This window comes from Saimiri boliviensis, chromosome 9, assembly GCF_048565385.1.
Source record: "Saimiri boliviensis isolate mSaiBol1 chromosome 9, mSaiBol1.pri, whole genome shotgun sequence".
Lineage (NCBI taxonomy): Eukaryota > Metazoa > Chordata > Mammalia > Primates > Cebidae > Saimiri > Saimiri boliviensis.
The window spans coordinates 105,354,709-105,379,901 of NC_133457.1; the positions used below are offsets into that span (position 1 = coordinate 105,354,709).

The following is a 25,193-nucleotide window of genomic DNA, read 5'->3' on the forward strand; positions in this document are numbered from 1 at the left end:
TGCTCCCTCAAGTTCTAGAGGCAAGATAAGCTCCTGGCTTTACTGCTTAACCACAGTAAGAAAAGATACCCCACAAAAAACAGCCTTTATGCCACCTTCAGGCACGCATTCAGGGAGTGTTATGCCTGAATCAGTGAATGTAACATGAGAATCGCCAGTCACATGGGCCTTTGTTAACATCTGCCAGAATGCATCTCTGTTATCTATCTATAAGAAACACGCTGCGGCAGCTGAAGTGTTGGGCAGGGACTAAGGACAGATGGAAAATGTACTGCACACTTTTCTTGGCCTGAGCAAATAGGGGCTCCTGGCAGTGTCACGCTCTCAGGCCTGGCCACAGCCCTGGGCAATGCAAAGCAGTATCTGCTACTTTTGGGGAGAAACTAAGAGGAAAATGCTAAGAGATAAGCTAAGAGATAAATGCTGCGTTTTCAAAAATATGTATGGATATATAATTTGGAGAACTACAATTTTTAGCCATTTATTTAGCTTTCCTATGTATTTATGTCAAGAGTAAATAAAAATGAGTCAAAGGAGATGCCTTCCATATTTTTTTGCACACAATCCATGGACAAGCTGAAATGTCATCGCCATCAAGGAGCGATGGTCAATCTGGTCATGAACTCTGCAATTCTTATACAGTATTGGAATTTCATCTGAGGAACTGCAATTCAAAGTCAGGAAGGCCATACTTGTGTCTGTTCTTAGCTTTCTGTCAGGTATAGAGGTCTGAATTCTTCCACAGGAATACTCTGACCAGACAAGAGATGGGCATGGTTAGAAAGCTGGGCATGGTTTGGCAGCTTGGAAAACTCATGAGGAACAGGAACCAGTATTTGGTTCAAAGTGCTTGGAAGTCCAAGAGCAGGTCTGAGGCAGAGTAGGGTGTAACCAAAGTAGCAATTATGGAAAACAATGGCAGTGTGGCAAGGTGTAGGGAGATGCCCAACACTGAGGGAGAGATACAGCGTACTGGGTGTATAAGGAAGGGGTCACAGATCAGTGGCATGGCACATCACATCAGTGCTGGCCTACATGACTTCTCACCTTTCAGGAATGTCTGAGGTCCCATCCGTAACACCCTGTTCTGCAGAAAGGGACTTCTCATCTGGCATCCCAACTTTCTCCAGGAAGCAAAGTGCTGGGTCTGCTCGCATGGCATTGTACCTTTCATACCCTGATAAACAGTGGTGAGAAATGCCAGAAGTCACATCAGAACTCACAACATTTGCTTTGGGCCCTAGTCTTTTTATTTTCCTTATTTAGTAAAGAACAAAACAAACATGAAAAGTACTTATTTAAGACTAATGAGATCCTATAAGACTATCAGGGAAAAATCCTAGAGCTAAAAGCAGACACTTTTCAGTAGTGTTTGACCAACAAACAATGGCTTACAGAAATACTCAGTGTCCGTGAAAAGATGCAATTGTATAGATACGAGTCTCGTGTCTGTTGCTTCCTGTCAGCTGGTTTTGCAACTTCTTTCCCCATCCTCAATTCTGGATACCTTGTTATGTCTTTAATAACCCTTGTTTTCTTATAGTTCATTTTTTTTCCTTATAGTTCATTTTTACCCTATATATTGGTAAGGGAAGCTGAATAACATGAAGGAAAGCAGGACTGAAATATAAAGAGAACTATGATGATTGTTTACTGGATTAAGACAGACCTGTGGCCTCTGCATCACAAACTCAGTACAAATTCTAATCCATACTGGCCAGGGCTTTGGAACTGCTCCTCACCACACCCCAAAGTTAACAGTGTTTTCGCCCAGAAGAGGGGCCTCAAAAACGAAGTAAAACAATTCAAAAAAAAAACAAACCAAAAAACCCTTTTCAGTTTGATAAAGTCTATGTGTGAGGATTTATTTTACTGAACCTAATACACTCTTATTTAATGTACTCTTATTTTATTGAACCTCATGTATACTCAGCATTTGGCCACATAAAAGGCAGGGAGTCCCCATCACAGGAGATGGAAGAGCTGAGTGTAAATGAGAACAAGCCTGGGTCTTAGAAACAAACCTAATTTTATTGCGTTTGGTATTTCATTTCTATCTTGGTTTTTGTTCTTGCATCACTGTTGACGCAGTTGTATCCTTTGCGCTGTAGGTAGCACATGGTTCTTTTCCCTCAGGAGCTATGGGTAGCTGATCTTTTAATCCACAGTGACTCTCCTGCCATCTCCATGACAGGTGCTGCCCACATAGGTACCTGGCACGAGAAGCTCTGCGGTGCCTTATGTTCTTTATTCACTTATTCTTTGGGGTAATTACTTGATTGCTCTAAGTCTCTCTTATGAGGTCATGAGCTTCCCTAGGAGGAAAACCTGTATCTGTTTTCACTCATCATTATATCGCCAGTATCTAGCAAAGGGCCTAATACTGTACAGACTCAACAAACAACGGCCAGATGAGTCGGTTTTGCCTACATTCTTTCTCTTTCAATCACAGTTGTAGGAATAACCACTCTCACCCTTTCCCCATGTTCCTGCCTCAGCTCACATCAAAACAGAAACTTCTCCAATACTCCTGCTCCTAAGGAGATTCCAGCCAGTTTCCCCAACTGCTCCACATGATGAGAGGGGTAATTTATATGACAGGTGAGATGGTGAAATCCTTCCCTTACTGTCCCCTTACTACTGAGGGGGGCCAACTGTTCAGAAGTATACCACCTTCACACTCTGTGCTCAGGCATGGAGCAGTCTGGGACGCTCCCTGATCTGGGCAAGGTTCTATTCTGTAGACTTTCTCTTGTCATGTATGGATCTGAAGCCTAGAGACAGATTTTGTATTTTTATTTCTCAATTAGCTGTGAAGCTGGAGGCAAGGAAGAATGACTGTTTCAGTCCCCTAGAAAACCTTAACAACTTTCCTGAATAGAGGCCAGTAGGAGCTGCAACTGCAATACAAACAGCAACGTGACAGGCCTGTGAGGGGTGTTGGCTGCCTGCTTCTTTTCACTTAGTCTATAAGCTGCTCTCTAAGAATAGTATGCCTGATACACACCTTCCCTGCCAGGTGAATCGAAAGTTTTAAATGAGGAGCAAGGTTTAAAGTGAAAAGAGTTAAGTATACCTGGCTTTAGCTATCAACTTCACTACTTACTAAAGAAAGGGGTGGTCAGATGTGCTACCTAGATGAGGACAGGTCTAAGCCTTAAATCATGGAATAGACAGCACCCCGCCAGGGGCAGGATCAGATTCAGAGTCTAGAGGGTGCCAAGGAGGATGGGCCCATGAGGCATCTGAGCACTCATCTAAGTTGACTCCAATGTAACCATCCAACTAAACTGATCTGGCCTTATGTAGAGTCTGCATTTATGGCTTAGGATCAGTCTCCTAGCATTGAGAACAGAGGCTATTTCTTCTGTCTTTATACCGTTATCTGCTAAACTCATCCTGTAAAACAAGACACTTAGAAATGGCACAAATCACCTTCAAGGCATCTGCCCCTCAGCCCTAGCTGTAAATTTCAAGATCACTTCAACTGGCAATCTGTGAGAATCTGAATGGAATTGAGTGATGAAGTATCATCTTAACACTGTGTGATCAGGAAACACAAATTAATTTATACTCTGCAAAACTGCTTCAAAGAGCAGCAGAGTTTGGGAATGACCTTATGGATCATCTGGGTTGACTCTCTATCTCCAATATGAGACTAAGAGAGCCACTGATTAATCCTAATACCTGGAACCGTGATTAGAGTTAGGAAACTAAAAGGTAGAGCACCAATAATAATTTGTCTTTTCTAGGTGGTCACACCTGTGAGATGTTAAGACGATGCTTCATCACTCAATTCTATTCAGATTCTCAGATTGCCAGTTAGGTGAACTTGGACCTTCTTCTGAGGCTATGTCCTTTGCATGAGAATGATTAATTTTATCTTCCTGCTGAGTTATATCTATCATCATTGTGTAATGACCTCCTTTCTTCCAAATTATGTTTTGTGCCTCACAGACCTTGTGATACTGATTTGCCTTACTGGGTTGCTGGTAGCATTTTCTGGGCATGTTTTGTTTCACCTCTTGGATGTCAATTTCACTCTGTCTTCTATGTCTTCTCTTCTCTTTCATGTCTTCATCTTTTTATTTCTCAGGGATATGTTTCTTTAGCTCTGCTTTCTTGGGCCAGAGAGCTTTTTCTTGCTTCCGTTTGCTGGAGGGGCAACCCTTTCAAGGCCATGTTTCCCATTTCTGTGGGTATTAAAAATCCAGTCTCTGGTCCTCTGTCATATTGGCCCCTAAGCTTTCAGTTCTGGCTTTAAATGACTTTGGAACTTGGGGACTTTCCCTTATTTCTTCTAAGTCCTGATTCATCTTGGCTTTCGGTATGTCTAAGGTGGGTGTGTTGGGATGGAGGAGGAAGTAGCAGCACGTAAATTCTACCTGTCATGCTGCTGGGACTTCAAAATGTGTTCTTTTCACAACATGTTGTCACCATGCAGGGATTTGGCAATGTGCCCCAAAACCACCACTGAAATGAGACCTAGGGTCACTAGGCCTTCCCACACACACACCGAATTCAGATACTCTGGAATCTGGGTGACTTATAGCAGCCTGTCATCTTCTGGGGTCCTTCCAAAACTAGATTAAACCAAGTCTGGGTTGCACTGTGGTACCTTGTGACTAACAGGGAGGTCATACACTTCTTTTCACTCTGGAGCGGAGTTTAATTCCTGCACTGTCCAACAGAGGAGCCACTAGCCACATGGGGCTATTTAATTTAAATTAATTAAAAGTACATAAAAATACACTTGCTCAGTTACATTAGTCACATTTTAAGTGCTCAATAGTGGCTTCTGCAGCAGACAGTGCAGAATTAGGGCATTTCTATCACTGCATGTAGTTCTATTGGACAGCACTGCTTTATTCTAATCGCAGCGGTTTGACACAGGGTTCTCAGCAGCACTGCATTCTCAATACCAGTATCCAAATTTTGAGTGGATTCCAAATTAAAATATGTATAGGCATGGTTGTTACTTAAATGTAGCTGGTTAGCCTGTAAAAGTTGAAGAATTCCCTTTAAAGAGCATGCATTAGAAAGTTAACAACCTTACAAAGGCAGAGTAATATGGGAGAGTGGAATAGCACCCAGAACCTATTATGTACCAAGCACTGTTCTAGGTGGTCTACATTTAATGTAATATTTAATCTTTAAATAATCCCTAGGTAGGCTGTTTTGATACTATACCTTCTCCACTGTATGTGTGAGAAAATAAGTCAGAGAAGCTTATAACTTGCCCAATGTCACACATTTAGTAAGCAGTGAAGTTGATAGCTAAAGCCAGGTATACCTAACTCTTTTCACTTTAAACCTTGCTCTTCATTTAAAACTTTCTGTTGATTCACCTGGCAGGGAAGGTGTAGATCAGGCATACTATGGATGACTATCACTTGACACTTTCATCATTCATTTTAATGGCTGGCAGCTGGCTGAAAGCAAGGGCAGCTGTTTAAAACACTGCCAGAGGTGAAGAAAGGAGGCACTTACTTCAGTTTTTCCAAGTGTTTAGAAAACCTCTCAGTCCCCTTTAGTTGCTTGATTACCACATTTTTAAAAAAGATCATCTATTTTATCTTCTATGCTTAGTTTTAAAAATGTCAATGGGGTAAAAGATATACACTAGGAATATGTAGATTATCTAGAATGACCTTAGAATTCTACATATATATGAAATGTTGAAACTCAGCATTTCCCACCATTTACTTACTCCTTCATTCAAGAAACAATGGGTGCCTACTAGGTGCCAGGCACTGGAACTATTAGAGGCAGCCACTTATCTGACAGCATGGACAGGTAAGGGAGGAAGATACATATCAAACAGGTTCTTTGTCACCTGAATGTTTCCTGATAATACAATATTCATAGTATTACTGTGAGCCATATATTTATGTGGTGGAAATTCCAAGGGTGCAGTGGTGAGGGTCTACTCTCTAAGAAGAATGTGTAACAGAATGATGGAGTTTTGCAGAAACATGCTGAGCTTAGAGCACCTGAACTCATCCTTCTTGGGGGAAACTTATCCAGAAGGGAACAGCTTCAGAGAAATACCCACCATGCTTGAACACGCCAATGAGAAGGGACTTATCGGCCTCAGCATCCCACCAATCCACGGGGATCTCCATGTAGTCGATGTCGGGCAGAGGCACGTCCAGCTCCCTAGGGAAGGAAGGGTGTAGACTCAAAACAACACAAAAGCTACTGGCCCAACCCTGGTATTAGGCCACAGTCCTAGTTACATGCTGAGATGCTAAAGTAACAAGAAACAAAAGGGTTAGGAAGGCTGTGGGTCACTGTTTCTCAACCAGGGCTTTGCATCAGAATCACTTAGGGAGTGATTTAAGCATAAGTACTTGATTTCCGGGCTCTACCTTTGACTGTCTTGAAGCACCTCTTGGAGAACCCAATCTCAGATAGTCTAGGGTGGCATATTGAGATCCATATGTATGGAGTTCTGATGTGCACCTCATGTGAACCACAGCCAAGGCCATTGATACATTGAACCGCTGAAGGCAGAACTTCCCCAAGCAGTTGAATTCATACATGAATGAATGTTTAAGACAGTGCCCAAATCACCTTGGCTCAGTATGTTGCCTCAACAAGTAGAGATCTTAAGCACCATTTGAGAACAAAAGTCCACACTGAACAACTGGGGATATCAGGAGGGCCTTTCAGAGGCTGACTGCCATAAGAGGTGGCACCTCCTGGCAGTGGTCTATTAGGTCAAAACTGATCACAAACTGCATTGCTCCTGGCCAAAGGGATGCACATAACTCACTCTAGGGCACATGCAGGTATTAGCCCCTCTCTGAGTTTCTGTCCATGTTTTGAGAGCTCACATACACCCTAAGTTCATTGTCTTCATTCATCTGAGTACAGTCCCTTGCTCTTTAAAGCTCTGGGGTTTAGGGAATAGCGTGTACCTGGATGGCTCCTCCCTCCCCCTCCAGCTGCCTATGAAGTTTCTTCTTCTATCAGGCTCCTACTGTGACACAAGACTGACTGCTTTTTGCCAGGCCAAGCTCCCTCTGTGGGGATAGTGTTTCCCGGCCCTCACCTTTCTGGTACCCAAGGCTCTGCCTGCACAGAGCCATGGCTGAATGACTTTTCTGGAATGAACTGCTGTTCATGCCTTGTGGCAATTTCTCCACAATAAGATAGTCAACCTGAATAGGAGAGTGAGAGATAGAGGAACGCAGAGGAAGAAAGAGGTGAGCAGCGGACTTATTCTCTGTGTTCTACCTAGCTACCACCTATGACTTCCTACACATGACAGAGTAAATTCGGAGTACTGCTGCCAGGTAACACCTGAAGGAAATAATCAGGCTGAATTCTGCTGCATTTATAGGACTCAAATTGAACCTGTCTACCAAAACACATAGACTCCCTGTCCCTGCTGGAAATTACAAAAGTGACTCTGGAAGGCATAGAAAATGGTAACAGTTGCTGAGAGGCCTGGCTCTGATTACAAGTTGCCCCATGGGCAGGGCTGTCTATGTCCCTCTTTCTTACTTTGGTGCTCCTATGACCCCTAAAGACATTAGCATTGCTCAGTGGAAAGCAAGAGAAAGAAGAAACTATGTCCCCAGCTAATCTGAACACAAAGTCCAAATATCAGCACTCTTGGTATTCTCTTGGAATGACAGGCGTGCACAGAGCTAGCAAACTGCACTTGGTGATCCCATCTATAAACTGGGACTTTCTGACAGCTTTATTAAGTGGACGCTGAGAACCTAGTAGCCTCACTTTTGGAAATCTTGGGATACTCCCAAAGGGTTCTATAGCTTTCAAAACACTAATTTGCAAAACTAACATGCAACAAATCAAATAGGCTGCATGTATTATTAACATGATTAGCAAATAAAGGAAGTATGTGTATCAATACTAAGGCCAACAATGGGATTCTGGGTAAAACTTCCAGTCTCTACATGTCAGATCAGGAACTGTCACTAATTCTACCGTAATCACTTAAGGTACAGAAATGACTGTTTTAAAAGAAAATTTACAACACTTTTGAGGGAAATAAAATGAACTAACTCACCAAGGGCTAGGTTTCTAAGAAATGGTTTTCTCCTTTATTTTATTTGTAGATGACCTGATGAATTGTCCTTACTCTACTTGCCTGCTCTCCCTTCCGGGTCACTGGTCCTGGGCAAGGGGTGGGAGGAACATGGGCCTCTTTAAGCACAGGCAAGTTTGGCCAGCTCCATGAATAGGCATTTTATATCAATTCTTTAACGTTGATATGTTAAGTTTGATTTGTTTTACCTGGCAGGAGTTCCTTCAAATGCTTTCTCAGCTGCTTCTCCCAGGATTTCAGCTTTTAGATAGTACAGCATCCGGACTCGCAGAAGTACTCTATTAAAGGTGAACACATCAATGCAAACAAATTAGAACCTGTAACTGTCTAAACCACATCCACAAGTTAACACTGGGAAATTCTGGGCATTCCCATGTAGTTAATATTATGAAGTAATAGAAGAGAAGGCAACTAGAAAAACAAAACACTATGACAGACATTATTATGATCATTCCCATTTTACAAAAGAAAATGACTGCATCAGTTAGTTAGACCATCCTGCGAGCCATAGCGGACAGCAGTAACAGACAGCACTTCCCATCTTTAAGAGTACTCATCCCTTCCATGTGGCCACAGTGACCTCTTAGGCAGAATGGGCTTCTGAGAGGCCCGCTACTGAGGAGTGAGTAAGGTGAACAGTGGTGCTTTCAAAGTTTCACTTGTACACAATTAAATGAATAAAGGCAGGTGTCTATTTTTCATGGAAATACATATTCTCTTCTGAGGTGCTCAACTCATTTTTATTCTGTATGGACCATATTCAGGCTCCATGGGAATGCATCAAATATGTCTCAGACAAACCAATTAAGCAAGTATTTGTTGGACAACTACTATATGCCCTGCATCATGCTTGGTGCTGTAGGTATGTAGAAAAAGTAAACAAATTCAACCCTGTTCTTGAGGAGGCTACAGCAGTCTAGCTGTGAAATGACACCAGCCATGAAAAGAAAGCACAGGACATAACAGTGAGGGCCTAGGTTCAATGCGTGTAAAAACAGGATAAAAGGAAGGGTAGGCAGACCATAGACCAGACCATAGGGCAGACCACTTTGAAGGAATGCTTCCTATTCAGGGACGTAAAGACGTTTAGAAGAATGCTTGTAATTTGCTCAATACCAGCCAGAAATGAAGGCTAGCCATTAAAAATGAAAGCCCATTTACATAAGCTTATATAAGAACTGATCTCCAAATAAATTGTTTAAAAAGGGATCAAACAGTATGTACCAAAGATATTTTAAGGATGGAAAAAAAGTGTCTGTACATTCACATATGCTGGTACATGCACTGAGTATCTTTGGAAGAACCAGGTTAACAGTGGTTGACTCTAGAGATGACAACAGGGTAACCGGAGGTGGGAGGAAAACTTACTTTTCCTTACTTTTGTTTAAGAGATTCTAAACACATATATGTATTACCTATTCAAAAGAAGTTAACATTGAAGGGTATGTACCATGGTTTGAATGTGTCCCCCAAAAGTTCGTGTGTTAGAAACAATTGCCATTGTAACAATATTAAGAGGTGGGACCTTTAGAAGTGATTGGGTCGAGGGCTCTGCTCCCATGAATGGGTTAATTCCGTTATGACAGGAGTGGATTCCTGATAAGGAATAAGCTCAGCCACATTTTCTCTATGTATCCCATGCAGACTTGCCACATGATGCCTTTCGCCATCAGATGACCCTTGCCTACAAGCTGGCATCATGCTCTTGGATATCCCAGCCTGCAGAGCCACGAGCCAATATCCAGTCTGTGGTATTCTGTTATAGCAGCAGAAAATGGACTAAGACAAAGGGGTGAGTCCTCTAACAAAGCATAATTTCTACCTATTAAATCTGGGTAGACAGTGCCACTGTGGGATCAAGTTATAGGTGGAAACACATAAAGTTAGAACTTACAGATTGGAAAGAACCCTTGTTATCTCTGGTATACCATTTCTTATCTCAACTGTCAATCAACTCAAATCATTCTGAGATTTTTTTTCTTTTTTTTTTTTTTTTTGAGATGGAGTTTCACGCCTGTTGCCCAGGTTGGAGTGCAATGGCATGATCTTGGCTCACTGCAACCTCCCCATTCCGGGTTCAAGCGATTCTCCTATCTCAGCCTCTAGAACAGCTGGGATTATAGGTGCCCACCACCACATCCGGCTAATTTTTTTGTATTTTTAGTAGAGACGGGATTTCACCATGTTGGCCAGGCTGGTCTTGAACTCCTGAGTTCAGGTGATCCACCTGCATCAGCCTCCCAAAGTGAGCCACCCTGCCTGGCCTGTTTTGTTTTTTTTTTTCCCAAAGCCCAGAGAATAAGAACTCTTAAGAATTTACAACCACTGCCAATCCTTATTTGTAGCTGACAGCCTTCTTAGTAAAAACTGAAACAGAATGTCAGAGTTCTGCCTGCTGAGACTTAGCTCAATTAGAGTAGGGCTTTCCTGAAAACATAAGACAGGGAAAGCTGCTTCCATTTCTATAAAGAGAAACAAATGTGTTGACGTCTGACAATATCTGCAACATGAGGGAACAGAATTTAAAGCCAATAGTATTCAATTTTCCTCCGAATGGGAGGGAAATCAATTCAGAGGAAGGATGGGTAATTCCTCATTGACAGCCCCCTCCTCCCAGCTGGTGTCTGAACTCAAAGGGACACACAGCTGGAGCAGGTGTGAAACACCCTTGGTTTAGCCAAAGAAAACAACCCATTATATTATATCCTTTTTTTCTTTCTAAAAGTATTTTACTGACATAAAGTATACTTCCATAAACTGCACACTGCACAAACGTATAGCTTAAAGAATTCCTACAAACAAAACATATGCGTATATTCAGCATTCAGATCAGCCCTTAAGTCTGTTGGTATTCCCTTCCAGTTACCATCCCACCCCCGGTGGATAACCATTATCCTGTCTGCGATTAGCTTGGATTTGAAAGAATGCTTTTTAAGTTTGTAAAGTTTCTTTTGATGACAATTTCAAGGCTAAAATAATATAGTGGTGGTAATAACGACATTTTGAGTGCTTACTGCTGTCTTTGAAAAACCTGTACTTTTATATACAATAGTTTTTATTATAGTATTGGGCATGAAACTTATCTTCAAATATTTGAGGTGATCAAGAGAAAGGATTATACTTTGTCTGTAAAAGAAAAAAAAAAAAAAACCCACAACCCAACAACTACAGAATAATTAAGAAGATGTTACAGGGAGGCAGGAAAACCCAAGCAAAATCTCTTAACCTATAAGGTAATAAACTCTTGATTACATGAGGTGTGCAACCAGAGGCCCTCACACTGCCTACCAGGAATGCTGGAAAGATAACTCTTGCAAGACCTTGACATGATTTAGATAGTTTCCAAGGGTCAGACACATTGCAGAGTGATGCAAATATGCACATGCAAACTTGCCATTGTTTCCTCGCTGAATGCCCTAACCCCCAAGACTAAACTACGTATGAACAAAGTTTCATTTTCAATCACTGTTTTTTTGCTGTCTCCACCCCACGCAACCCCGGCAGTTAGCCTACAGATACAAAGAATACTATCTCAAATGCATGCCTATCAAATAACTGAAGGCCATGAATGGCAACAGCAAACTGGAAGAGGAGGCTAAGAGTAGCAGCGACCAAGGCCAATGTTCTGCCCTTGTTAATGTGGCCTCAGGAGCAGAGGATGACCTGCCTGGTTTTTGAGGGTCAAAATAGAAAAATCCTCAGGGGTATATAGAATGCAATGGTAGAGGGGCCAGGTTCTGCGGGAGAGCAGAAGTATTGTTAAAGGAGTTACAGGAGCTGCAACATGAATTCTGACCCACTTTAGACCACAGATAACACATCTGGTCTTTCTAGACCTTGCATGGACGTAGCACAAGAGCATGAAGTGGTCTCCCTGTTGAGTTCCCAGGAATTGAAGTAGTTTGAGCCAGGCTGCCACCAGGGTATGGGAGGGGGCACACTCACTTGTTGCAGTGCTGTTTGAGGTGTTTCTTATAGCCGTCATCATGCAAGACCACCTCGGGGTTGCAGGTGGCCAGCCAATCTGCATCCTTTAGCTCTGGGATTAGCAGCTGGTTCTTCGTCTTCTTCCCCTTCCTCCCTCTGGGGACTGGGGCAGATAAGCCTGAAACAGAAAGACAGCATAGAGCAAGTGGATGAGCCAAGGGGGGTTAAACATGGGTTTCAGGACACAGCTGGGTTGGGCTAAGAACAGAACTGGGCTGTGGTCTGGATGGCAGACCCTACTCCTCAGCCTATAGGTAGTGGTGGTGGGAAGGCCATGCACCTGGTTTCCTCCTTAGTAAACTCCAGGACCATTCAGTCAGTAAGATTTCCCAAGTACCCTGTGGGGATTAAGGAAGGTGTAACATAACCTGTGGCCTTTGGGAACTTACAACCTGGCTGGGAGAAAAGGAACATATGACTTGAAACTTCAAGGGGTGTGTTGGCTAAGGATAGGGAAGAAGGAGTGTGGCGTAAGAGAAGGCACAGACAGAGGTGGGAAGGGACAGGATGGTGAAATGCAAAAGCCAAGTCACAGAGCACAAGGTGGTGTCCCTAATTCAGAGGTGGAACCCGCGTGAGACAGGTTTGTGGGCAGGACTGGATTTGGGAAACTTTAAGAGGGCCCAGTTGTACTTAAACAAAATATCACAGGTAGTAACAAGGGGAGATTCTGAGGCAGAACTGAAAGCATCATCTTTTCCCACTGGTAACATTCTGAAAAACACCGGAGAAAGAGAAGTCCCCCAAAGTACAGCCACACAGCCCCACAGAGGAAGAGGGAATGAAGTGCATGGGAATCTGTGCTTCTTAGGCGTGGCCCTGCCACTTCTCACCTGAATGGTTTTGGAGGGTTTGGGCCTGCCCATCTTTGGTAGGTGTGATCAGTTCCCAAATGAAGCTCTTGATCTTCTCATCCCCCTTATAATGCTTGACACAGTACACCAGGAGGGCACGGCAAATCATTTCCATGTCCTTCTCATTCAGATGCCACTTGAATCGGCCATGAGTCAGGATGTCCTTCCACCGGCCCCAGCTGACAGTGGACATACAGACAGGTATTGGAAGGATGGGCCAGGCCATGCATGCAGCCTCCCCATAGAAGGAGAAACAAGAGCCATACATGATTTTTGTTCTCTGTAGGTCTGTTAATCATCCCGAGGGCTTTGTCCCGGAAGGCCTTTGAGGACCACCGGACTGTGGCACACCAAGCATCACTAAGGTGACCTGGATGTTGGACACTGAGTGCTTCATACAGCCACTATAATGTTAAAGAAGGAGGAACCAAAATACTGGGAGCAGGGAATAAATTTGGAATTAAAAGAGTCCAGCAGCACTATTCAAAAACAATAATGAGCTCACAGAAGCTGAACCTTTGATTTCTACCAGAGCCAAAGCCCTGCAGGAATCATGCCTTGACTATAAAATCTATTGTGTGGACTCCTTATATATCCTTGGGGGATGAGGGGAAGTGGGAAATCAGTACCACACAGTAAATTAGTACCAGAGATTTTCTGTGACAAGCATATGAGAAAATCATGGCACATCTGCATTGTGGTTACAGAGCACACGGTGGCTGAGAGGGATTCTGGGCAGAAAGCACAGTGCTGTCTTGCTCCAACAGATCCCTCTTTGCTCTGTAATTCCAGAGGGGACTGGAGAGGCATCCTAGACAAATCTCAGAAACTAAAAAACAGAGGGTAACAAACAATAACAACAACAAAACCAAGCAGAGCCAATACCCACCCAAAGATAAGCAGGTTCTTCTCTACCCGGAAGCACTCAGCTCGGAGGTAGCGCCTGGCTTTGTCATTGAGGCGCCTGGATCTCGTGGGCCTTTCATCTGAGTCGCTGTCTAACTCTGAAAACTCCATGAGCTCGTCTTCCTCAAATGAATTGTAGTGTTTGGTCTGCTTTCTCACGCGAGGTCGGTCGATCACTAAGCTTTCCTGGAAATGGAGAGGACTACTGGGAAGAAAGTCCCCTTCTCTCTATTCCTATCACAATGCACAAGTGTATCCCCAGGACACATTTGGGAGAGAACGTGCCCCTGTCTCATCCTCCAGCACAAAAGGCTCTTCCCTTCCCAGCACACATGTTGTCTCCAAGACCACAGGACAAGCAGAGAGGATTCTCTGGGACTTGCTTAAGTTGGTGTGTTCCCTGGCCCCCAGTATTGCTCGTCACCATCTGCTGTTTCTGCAGTCATTCTACTTGGAGTGTGGGCAGGCAAGGCCCCCCCCCTGCAGTGACCAAAGAGGTGGTCAGCTCTTGCTAAGAAAGACTGGAGTGGTGAAGCCCCAGCTGTTCTGCCCAGCATGCAGAGGGCAGTCTGCACTCTGGAGACAAGACAAGCCAGAGAATTCCATCTGCTCAGCAACTTTCTGAAGACAAACGCATATTCCTGCTTGCTTTATCTGCCTTCCACTGGTTCTATCTACTAACCTTTTGCCTTTCACGAAAATACCATCTCCAGCTCAGGAGCCTCCCTCATTCTGATGGGCCCCCTGGCCATTTGTCTTCCCTAGTCTTCATTGCTCCCTGCTCCTCACTTCTTCCCCCAATACCTCTTCCCCAAGCCAGGCTAACCTCCTGACTTCTCCTCCACATAGCCCAGATAGCGTATGTCCAGTGTTATCCCTGCTTTGGTCACCAAGCTTCCCAACTCAGAAGGCTCCAAGTGCTTCTGCCTGACTTTCTTCCCCTGCTTGTACCCACTGTCCTGCACACACAGTAGCTTCTTGATTGTGACACTGTGAAACACTCAGAACTGGTTTCTAAAGGGGACTGGAGGATCTTCTTAAAAGAGGAAAATCAGCATTTCTATTTATAGGAGAAAAGAAGGTAGATTAAGCAACCTGTGGTGGTTCTGGCTGGGTGCTGGATACTAAACTACAAGCAGGGACTGTCTCCTGGGTTTGTGGAATGGTAAGTTCAATACTTACCTGAGAAGACACTCATCCTGAAGTGAGGTAACGGGGTCAGAGAAGAAGAAAGGGAAACTAACATTTAAGGGATGCCTCACAGTGGGCTGGGCACTGGTGCCAGTTATATCCACAAATGTTACTTCGTAACCCCACAGTGTGGGCCTCACCACCTCCTTTTCTACTCATCTCAGTGGGGGTCAAGTACTTCATCCAAAGGCATACTCTGGTTTCATTCCAAAGCCCATTCTTTTTCTCATGTTCAGAATTAAGAAAACATGAGACACTGAAAGAATGGAGGTAAAGCCAATAAACTTTTGTCACACTTTTTTCTCTCTTTCTATTATGTGTGTAGTTTCTCTCACAGGAAGTGTTGAAATAGAAATAAAATGGTCACAGGCCAGGGATAGAATGTTGGCTTGAGACAGAGATCTGAACTTGACCCATGTGTCCAGTTCCAGTTCTAATTGCCTTCGTCTAATTTCCCAGGTGCCCAACAGACTGGTCATTTAAAAATGACAACAGTTAAGATTTATTGAGTGTTATCTATGTGCCAGGTATGTGTTAAGTATGGTACAAATATCATTCAAGAATCAAGACTCAAGAGTAAATAATAACTTGAGCTGTGTAGGAATTTATTGCCATGTATGACACAACTGAATGTTCCATGGAATAAAATATTATTATGCTGTACCTTTTCATTCTTTGCTTCAGTGTCTAGTTCAGCTATTTTAGCCCATTTTTGCCAAAAGTTAGGATCATCTAAGGAAATATCTGTTCTGTTTCCTGAAGCCACAAAGCTAGCCTGTGAAGAAGACAAGAATTAACAAACTGCTTAAACATAGTACAAACTAATAAAACACCTGTGTTATTTTAAATACAGGAGAAACCTAAGTATATTATCTATTTGCATTCACAATCAAGACCCTAACAGAGCTTCCAAAATGAATGTGAAAATCTCAAGGCTATTCTTTTTTATTCATTTATTTTAAAGATTGGGTGAGAAAATTACAATTTCAATGGAAGGGGTCATTTTTTTTGGAGCTTCAAACTTGGAAGCAGGAAGGCAAACCCCAGAGACGATGGCAATGTGCCACTTGGTGTCTAGCTCCCTATGAAAGAGTTAACTCTTAAAACTTTTCTAGATTTTTCTTTTAATGCAACAGTTACCAATGTCGGCTATGGAAAAGGTACTGGGGTGGGCAGTATGAAGTGTAGAAACAAGGGATAATTCACCCATACTCTCCTTATAAAACACAGAATATCCTACTAAAAAACTTTCAGATGTCACCAAAGAGGAGATTTAATCAAACAGATTACAAAGCTCACACAGAAATCAGCAGTGGCTGTGGTTAGGGAAACCTGAGAGTGATCTGCTAAGTTCTAAATACAGTGACCTAAACATCAGAGGAAAGAGTCACCCAGACTAGAAGCCGAGAATTTTAAGTGAAATCTCTTTCCCATGAAATAAACAAACTACTTGCTTGAGTTTGGGGAATGGACCATTCACTGGAGCTTCCACTCTCTAACAGTGATCAAGAAGTGCTCTACAGGGGAAGCAAGATGTCCACTGGAAGGTTTCAGAGCAGTCCTTGCAAACCGAGCCAACTGAGAACAGAGCGTTTATTCTGCCTGTTAAAGATCAGCTCTCAAAGGTGAGGAGTGGCATTTTCTTTCTATAGCCCCTGACTCCCTATTCAGACTTCCTTCCTCTAAAGATCTACCTCTTTAGATAGTCACGCAGACTAAATGTGCAACCAATTTCAAGGCTTTGCATTCAGAAAAACAGAAACCCTGCTAATGGGTTTCAGAGAATAAACATTTTTTTTTCCTCTCCCACTCCCAACAGCTCTGGAGAGAAGGCCGTGTACCTTGGCAAAAGTGGACCCTTTTCCCTCAGACTGGATGGTGATGGTGTGGGTTCTCCTCTGCAGAATCTGGTCTATGTCTTCTTCACAGAACTTAGAGCCTTCATCTTCTTCGTCCATTAAGGCTCCATAAGCACCTTTCCGAAGTAAATCCTCCACCTCCATTTTTGAGAGCTGCTGTACCTGAACAGGTTACCAAAGGCTACTCACAAAGTGGAAAATGTATAGGAGGAAAACAGCCTCAAAACTCGTCTTTGTGACTGAGTACATCGCTCCTCCATGAACTCTACATGTTAGAAGAACAAAGGACGTGGGCAACAAACTTCAGCTAATGAAAACTCAGATGACGATACTCTGGGGAGGGCAGGCAGACAGACCTCTATAGGCAGCTCTGCAGTAAAGCCCAGCACATGATCCAAGGTCCCTAACATTCTTCAGAACGTTGGTTATTTTCAAATGTCACAAGCCACTACAACTATGCAGCACTGAAGATGGTCTTTTCGACATCTTTATAGTTTACTTTGAGCCTGTACCTTTAAAAACCTCCAGATGTACCAAACAAGCAGAAGAACAATGATTTATTCATTATTAAATAAATATGTATATTAGTATTGGAAATGATGTCATTTCTCAGCCAAAAAAAAAAAAAAAAAAATCATCCCATGACAAATGTGATCTTCTCAATTCTTGAGGAAAACAGGAAATGGGGTTCCAAACACCCTCTTCTGGTTCTAATTAAGAATCTGGTTCTCTTTATATCAATCACAAGAGGGAATTCCATGACTCTCTGTATGACTAACTTGAAGTATTATACTTAGCAACATATGCATAGCTAAGAGGATATGGAACATCTGGACTAAAGGCAACTCATTTAGAAGGTTTAAGCATCAATCTTTGATGCCCTGAGTTCAGAGATTAAGGAGATATTCTGCTTTGTTTGTCTATACTTTAAGACCATTTAAGAATCTTAGCTGCAATTCTTACACCCCAGAAGGAGAAAAATATTTTAACTGTCTTATTTCAAGCTGCTAATTTATTCATTCATTTACTGATCATCCAGCACCTTATGTCTTTAATATGCCGAGCACTGTTAGGGGCCGAGGGGACATGGATAAAATCGGTCCCAGTCACTCTCAAAGCTCAAAGTCCGAGTTATGAGATAAGGCCTAGTAACAAATACAATGTTAAGATCTACTGGCTTCTAATGGGCAGGGTTAAAACTTCTTTAGTGATATGTTACACCATGCTGGACAAACCTACCTCATAACCGCTTCTACAGATTTCCGGTATCCACTCAGAAAACACAGAGACCTGACTCTGAATAACACCCTGTTTTAGGGAATTACCCAACAATTATGCGAGGACTGGCTCAACGCAGTGAAAGTAACCCCAAAACAGTGCTAAGAGATGCCTGCCTGGGCTGTGCGACCAATGCCCCTTAAGACTCCAGAGCAGGCCCATCACACTCACCCCATTGGTGCCACCCTTTCGGTTGATGTCCTGAAGAACAGCCTTGTCCAGCCCCAGCTTTAGGCTGGCCTTGTCAAACATCTCACGCTCATAGGAATTTCGAGTGATGAGGCGATACACCTTCACGGCTTTGCTCTGGCCTATGCGGTGACAACGGGCCTGAGCCTGGGAAGAAGGAGGGTCATATGCATCATGTCACCATAAATATAACAGCAGCAGCCCTGGGAATAGGGGAGTGCTTAAATGTCACGTTGTGTGAGTGGCCAGCTCTCGATTACAAGTCACGGGACTGATTTCACAAGAGAAATCATACCCGAAAGTTGGCTGCCACCTCTGTGGCCACTCGTTTCTTCTCCCATTGTGTACTGACTACTGTGTGCCAGGGATAAAGCAATGAGAAGGACATGGTGTCCTGCCCCTTCCCCCCACTGCTGTCTGTGCATGAGTGGCACTCGTTCCCAGGATGCTGTCCTGTACTCTTGGGAGATAGTTCAGAGCTGGTAGTACTTTAAAATTTTGCTATAGAAATTCTCAAACATACAAAAGCATATAGAAAAGTATAATGACTTCTTATGAACAATCTTGTTTATTTTTACCACACTCCACCCTCCCAGATTGTTAGGAAGTAAATCCTAAGCGTCATACTATTCCATCCTTACATATTTCAATACCCATTTCTAAAGATACAGACTCTTGTAAAATATGTATTATTACCATTGCCACAGTTAAAAACAATTCAATTTCTGCTGTGTCACTGAATAGGTGCCTTTATTCCCTGCATTGTCTCTAAATTAGGAGTTCTACCTTAGAACTTGTTCAGTCTAATATTTGACTTCTGGCAAGAGTACTTCATAGGTAGTGTCTAAATGTTCATCAAGAGGCAAATGGTAACCGGTCATCTTTCTTCTAAATTGATGATCATTGCCTAGATCTGTTAATTCATCAGGGGCTACCCTAATGTACAGTACATGTAAGAGTGACAAGCTAGATCTTTGATTCTCTTTATTTAACGTTTCCAAAATAACATCCCAAAAAGAGATCCAATGAAATTTTAAAAATTACTTCTTTATGTAATACAATGAAGGCATACATTTAAATACATCTGCCATGTTTCACTGCACTGCAGTTATTCTTCTTCTTTTTTTTTTTTTTTCTTTTTTTTTTTTTGAGACACAGTTTCACTCTTGTTACCCAGGCTGGAGTGCAATGGCGCGATCTCGGCTCACCGCAACCTCCGCCTCCTGGGTTCAGGCAATTCTCCTGTATCAGCCTCCTGAGTAGCTGGGATTACAGGCACGTGCCACCATGCCCAGCTAGTTTTTTGTATTTTTAGTAGAGACGGGGTTTCACCATGTTGACCAGGATGGTCTCGATCTCTTGACCTTGTGATCCACCCGCCTCGGCCTCCCAAAGTGCTGGGATTACAGGCTTGAGCCACCGTGCCCGGCCTGCAGTTATTATTCTTATCGCTGTTCACATTTGGCCCATGGCTGAGTTCTTTCAACATGACCTAGTCAAATGTGGAAAAAAGGAAGACTGGAATCAACTCTGTGGTATTTGAATGGACCGGAGGTATCAGTATGAACTCATGGTTAGGTGTATATGTATACATACACGCATATACATACACAGATACAGAAATAGATATGAATATGTGTACATTTGTTTGTTATATCAAAGTCTTTTGATAGTTCCTTTGCTTTCAACATATTCCATACTCCTCCTGTACAATTCCTGCACAGATCTGGTTTCAGCCATTTTGTTTCCAGGAGTCCTAGTTTCTTTTGTGGGAATGTTTTTTCCCCCAAGAAAGCAAGCAGAGGGGTGATTACTGACACTGAAAGGAAGGGGTGGCCTTGCCATGTGAGTGAGCCCTCCAGGTATCACTGGACACCAAGGTTCCTCACTTACCTTGGCGCAGAGCAGTAAGAAATGCAGCCCTTGCTCCTCTGTGAGTTAGTGGCAGAGCAAGACTGAAGCCTTGGATTCCTGCTCCTGCCCCATGATCTTGATCCTGGAGATCCAACTATCAAGTGATAGGGCCCCCATGTCTGAGGCCAGGCTATTTAAGTTGGATTTGAAGTTACTGGGCCCATAGAAAGGGGGTGAGTCTAAGCAGGAATTCTATGTTTGCCTATAAGGGACTCACCTGATACCAGAATCTCTGGATATGGCAGCCTCCACCCATTCGCTGCCCACATTCTTCCCCTAACCTTGTGGCTGAAAACGACACCAGAATTCCTATAACTTACTACTAAAGTGACTCAAAGACTGAGAAGCTCAGTAAGAGTACTGGGACAGAAGGCTACTGGGGTTGGGGGGTACAGGAAATGACTATCAGAGCAGGGCTAAAGGAAGGTAGATCCCAGGCACCTCCTGCTACTTGGCCCACTGTGTTACAGAGGTCCTCCTTGCAATGAGAAAGCTTGAAGTTCATCTTGGTGCCCCAAATTTGCATATGCTGTGATATGGTTTGGCTGTGTCACCATCCAAATCCCAACTTGAATTGTATCTCCTAGAATTCCCATGTGTTGTGGGAAGGACTCGGAGGGGGGAGGTAAATGAATGACGGGGGCCAGTCTTTCCCATGCTATTCTCATGATAGTTAATGAGTCTCATGAGATCCGATGCATTTATCAGGGGTTTCTGCTTTTGCTTCTTCCAAGTTTTTCTCTTGCTGCCACCACGTAAGCAGAGCCTTTCGCCTCCTGCCATGATTCTGAGGCCTCACCAGCCAAGCGGAACTATAAGTCCAATTTAACTTCTTTTTCTTTCCAGTCTCTAGAGTGTCTTTATTAGCAGTGTGAAAATGGACTAATATATCCTGGTTTACCAAGTTGTTCTTGGGGCAGGATGGAAGGCAGAACTTGTTTTCTACTGTCACTTTCTTAGACTCAACAACGGTGGCCACTTACGGGGAGACCCAGACCCCACTGAGGAAGGAGCACATGGCTGGTTGGCAAGAGCTTACATGTAAGGCCACCAAGCAGGGGCAGCAAAACAGACCCTGGGCTCTCTGTGCTCAGCACGGCCACCAGGAAAACCAGAGCAAAGGTCTTCATAGCATGGGAACAGCTAATTTTTCCTCTCTCTGGCCAGGCTGTAGGGCAAGTGGCTAACAAACCGTCTAGCCATAGGTAGGAGTAGAAAACTTAAGAGACAACAATCTGGATGCCCTAGGCTTGGTCACTGCTACCAGAATGGTCACGGTTTCTAGGGCCTACTCAGTGGGCAAATACAGGAAGTGTTTGGGTGTATATGGTGTATATAAACATATGCATATATAAGACAAAATACAGCATGAGGTCATACTGATACTTTCAGTGCAAATTATGATTGAGAGATTTTAATTTCATCAACCTCACATCTGTTATTTCTTTAATTATGTTGAAAGACTCAATTTTCAACCACACCAATATCATTACTCATTTGATTTGTCCCATAATGTAATATTTTCAGAAAACCAAAACCATTACAACTCACTCAAAACATAATTACCAAAAACAATGCAAGATTTTTCTCTCCCTCAGCCACTTAGGGTTATATCCCACTAAGTATGTATGGTGTTTTAAATTCACACTTGAAAGTAGGTTTCTTTTTTGTAGCTGCAGGGTTAACAATCCTGAAACTACTTTTCGTTTAATCTAGGATTCAGCAAATGAGTAAAGATGTTGGGGGTAGCAGGAGTAAGGGCTTTCACTGTTGGAGAAGGAATTATAAAAATGAAAAGGAGGAAAATGAAAATAAACTCTGTGGTGCTAGAATGAATTGGAGGTATCAGTGTTAACTCATGGCTAGGTTTACATGTGTATTTATACACACACATACATTACGTAAAGATACAGAAATAGATATGGATATGCATGTTTATGTATGCGCTTGTGTGCATACACACATATACAAATGATTGCAAATATTTATACCTATGCATATATCACAGTCTCTCTTTCTGTGTGTATTCCAGCTATGTCCACTGAGAAGGCCTAGAAGAAACATCATTGCAGTAGCAGTGAACACACCTAACTCCTGAATCTTGATTTCCAAAAACCATTCTCCATATGACAGAACCACAGTGTGCTAGAGAAATGGCTAACTGTAGCTAGGACTGTGGTAGAGAAAGTATAGAATAAACTTGAAACATGTTACCGTGTCAGATGTAAGAAAGTACTCAATGAATGAGGGGGACATATGAGAATAACACTTAAAGCTTGAAGAGATTACCACTGGCTAAGTCTAGAACTATACAAAGAGAACATCAAAATAAAGATAGCAATAGATTATAACTCACTGATTAAAAAAAGAACCCATGTATTCATAGTGACAAAAATAAATAAATGGGAGGAAAAGGGAACACTCTTCCTTATGGTAAAATGCTAACTAACAAGTGTAGAGTGACAGAAAATCACCACTTTGTACCCATCACAGTGATAACCGATTCAGCCAAAAATAATGGATGCTAAAACCAATGGGTGAAACTTTGATGAGGAATAGATATAGTTCCAACATATTTCTCCAAAATTACTTATTTTCAAAGGGAAAAACAGAAACTCTATAGTGGAGAAATCTGACAGACATCACTGTACTAAGTCATCAGAGTTCCTATCATCAGACAAATGGACATCATGTTTTTCCTGATGCGATATATTGAGAAGATGTGTCAGTTCTGTGGTGGTACTAAACCTAGATCCAATCCTCACGAAATACAGACGAACCCAAACTGACGGAAAACCTACCAAAAAAAAAAAAACAAAAACAAAAAACTAGCCAGTACTCTTCAAAAACTTGAAGGCCATAAAATAAAAAGAAAAACTGAGGAACTGACTGAGATTAAAGGAGACTAAAGAGACATGACAACTATAAAAGACATTGAAAGAAACAGTTAAGACTTGAATATAAACTGTAGATTGGAGAACAATATTTTTATTTCTTGATTTTAAGAACTCAACTGTGGATATGCAAGAGAAAGTCCCAGTGAACTACACACTGAAAGTATTTAGGGGACAAGGAGGCACAATGCCTGCAACTTACTCTCAGATACCTCAAACAAAAAGTGATGTATGTGTCTACACATGTACTCAGAAAGAAAGGGACAGACACAAAGGAGAGAGTGAGAAAGGGCAAAAATGGTAGAGTCAATGAGGCAAAACACAAACACAGTTTGTGAATCTGGATAAAGGGTACACTGGAATACAAAATGAAATTATATAGAAATCAAAATGTATAAAAACATTAAATATAGATCCTTGAAATAATCCTTTTCTGTGAGTTATATGCTATTCACTTGATACACAGCTAGAGTCAATTGTTTCATTTTGCTTTTGAGTTTTAGGAATGGATGTTTCCCCTCTTAATTTAACTACACTGAAGGAGATGGTGAAGAAAATAAACTTAGCAACTTTGGTAAATAACATTTTGCTTATATACTGTAATACTAAAGACCAAAAACCCCACTAGACCAATATTATATTCTAGTAAATATATTTTCCACAAAATATGGGTTAGCAATTCTAAAACTACTTGATGTGTATAGCAGGATGAAATAAATGAGTAAATATACTGTGTTATGATAAAAGGCTTCATCCTGCCAGAGAAAGAAGTTACAAATAAGTAAGAGGAGACTATACACACTGTGACCAGAAAATTCACTATGGATGAATATACACAGAATAAATATAGCTGTGTTGTATGAGTACTTGTGTAACTACACATACATCTGTTTCCTAGCTCCACCTGCACAGAGGATCTAGAAGCAGTAACATTCCAGTAGCAGTGGGCATGCCTAGTAGGCAGACCTTGGTTTATAAATGCTATTCTCAAATAAAAGCAAGCAAGGATCCTGGGAGAATGGTCAATTCCAAGGCTGGGGCAGGAAAAATGCAACATGGACGTGAACATCCCATGGTGCCAGAAAGTAGGAAGCACTCAAAAAACTATGGGAGAATTTAAAAAAAAAACACAGAAGCCAATGTGAAGGAGCTACCAATGGTTGAATCTGAACAACTTGAAAACAAAATAAATAATGAGTAAGGACTATAAAATAAAAGATTTATGAGCCAATACTGATATAAATGAATGGGAGACAAAGGACAACTTCGTTATAGAATTCTTATTAATAAATGTAGAAAGAATGATGAGAATAAAAAATTACCATTAGCTAAACACCATGGCAATTAATTTACTGAAAGCAAGAACCACTGATGGATGCTAAAATTAATGGAAAGAAGGAGAATGAGAAACAGGACAGAGCCTCAAAATAGCCACTCAGAGGATACTAATTTTTAGAGATTAAAAAGTTATTTTATGGTGGAGAAACTTGGCAGATGGCATGTTAACCAAGTAATCAAAGTTACATCACGACTAATAATATGTATTCATATAATGCATCCCCTGATATAATGCACTGAGGAGGACATAGCATGATTTCTATGATACTCTTGCCTAAAATGCAAGAGTATCATAACCTCAAATCTTACCATTAAGAAAACATCAGGCAAATACAAACTGAGGAACCTTCCACAAAACAGCTGGTCAGTACCCTTCAAAAGTGTCAAGGTCATGAAAGATAAGGAAAGACAAAGGAACTGTCACAGACTGGAGAAGGTTAGGGAGTAATGACTTCTAAATGGAATGCAGATACTGGGCCAGAAAAAAAATTCTTGTGAGAAACTGAAGGAATATGAATAAGATCTATAGATTAAAGTGTTTCATATCAATGTTGCTTTTGGTTTAAATCATTATATTATGGTTATGTAAGATGTCAACATTAAGGGACACTGGGTGAAGGGTACTTTGGAATTCTCCATAATTTTAGCAACTTTTAAAAAAGTTTTAAAAATTTAATTTTGTTTTAATAACGAGGTAAAATAC

General features: G+C 42.0%; 1 protein-coding gene across 2 annotated transcripts in view; it reads right to left on the reverse strand.

The window, feature by feature from the left end:
- The window catches only part of CHD6 (chromodomain helicase DNA binding protein 6), a 188,755-nt gene that overhangs the window by 26,865 nt on the left and 136,697 nt on the right, over positions 1-25,193 (reverse strand). For both annotated transcript variants that reach the window (XM_039479415.2, XM_074406545.1), the window contains 9 exons: positions 18,327-18,491; positions 16,860-17,039; positions 15,683-15,793; positions 13,811-14,013; positions 12,901-13,100; positions 12,026-12,185; positions 8,269-8,358; positions 6,056-6,159; positions 1,048-1,177 (listed from right to left, as the gene is read on the reverse strand). In XM_039479415.2, the coding sequence (XP_039335349.2) occupies positions 1,048-1,177; positions 6,056-6,159; positions 8,269-8,358; positions 12,026-12,185; positions 12,901-13,100; positions 13,811-14,013; positions 15,683-15,793; positions 16,860-17,039; positions 18,327-18,491 (1,343 nt within the window). The remainder of the gene's footprint in view (positions 1-1,047; positions 1,178-6,055; positions 6,160-8,268; positions 8,359-12,025; positions 12,186-12,900; positions 13,101-13,810; positions 14,014-15,682; positions 15,794-16,859; positions 17,040-18,326; positions 18,492-25,193) is intronic.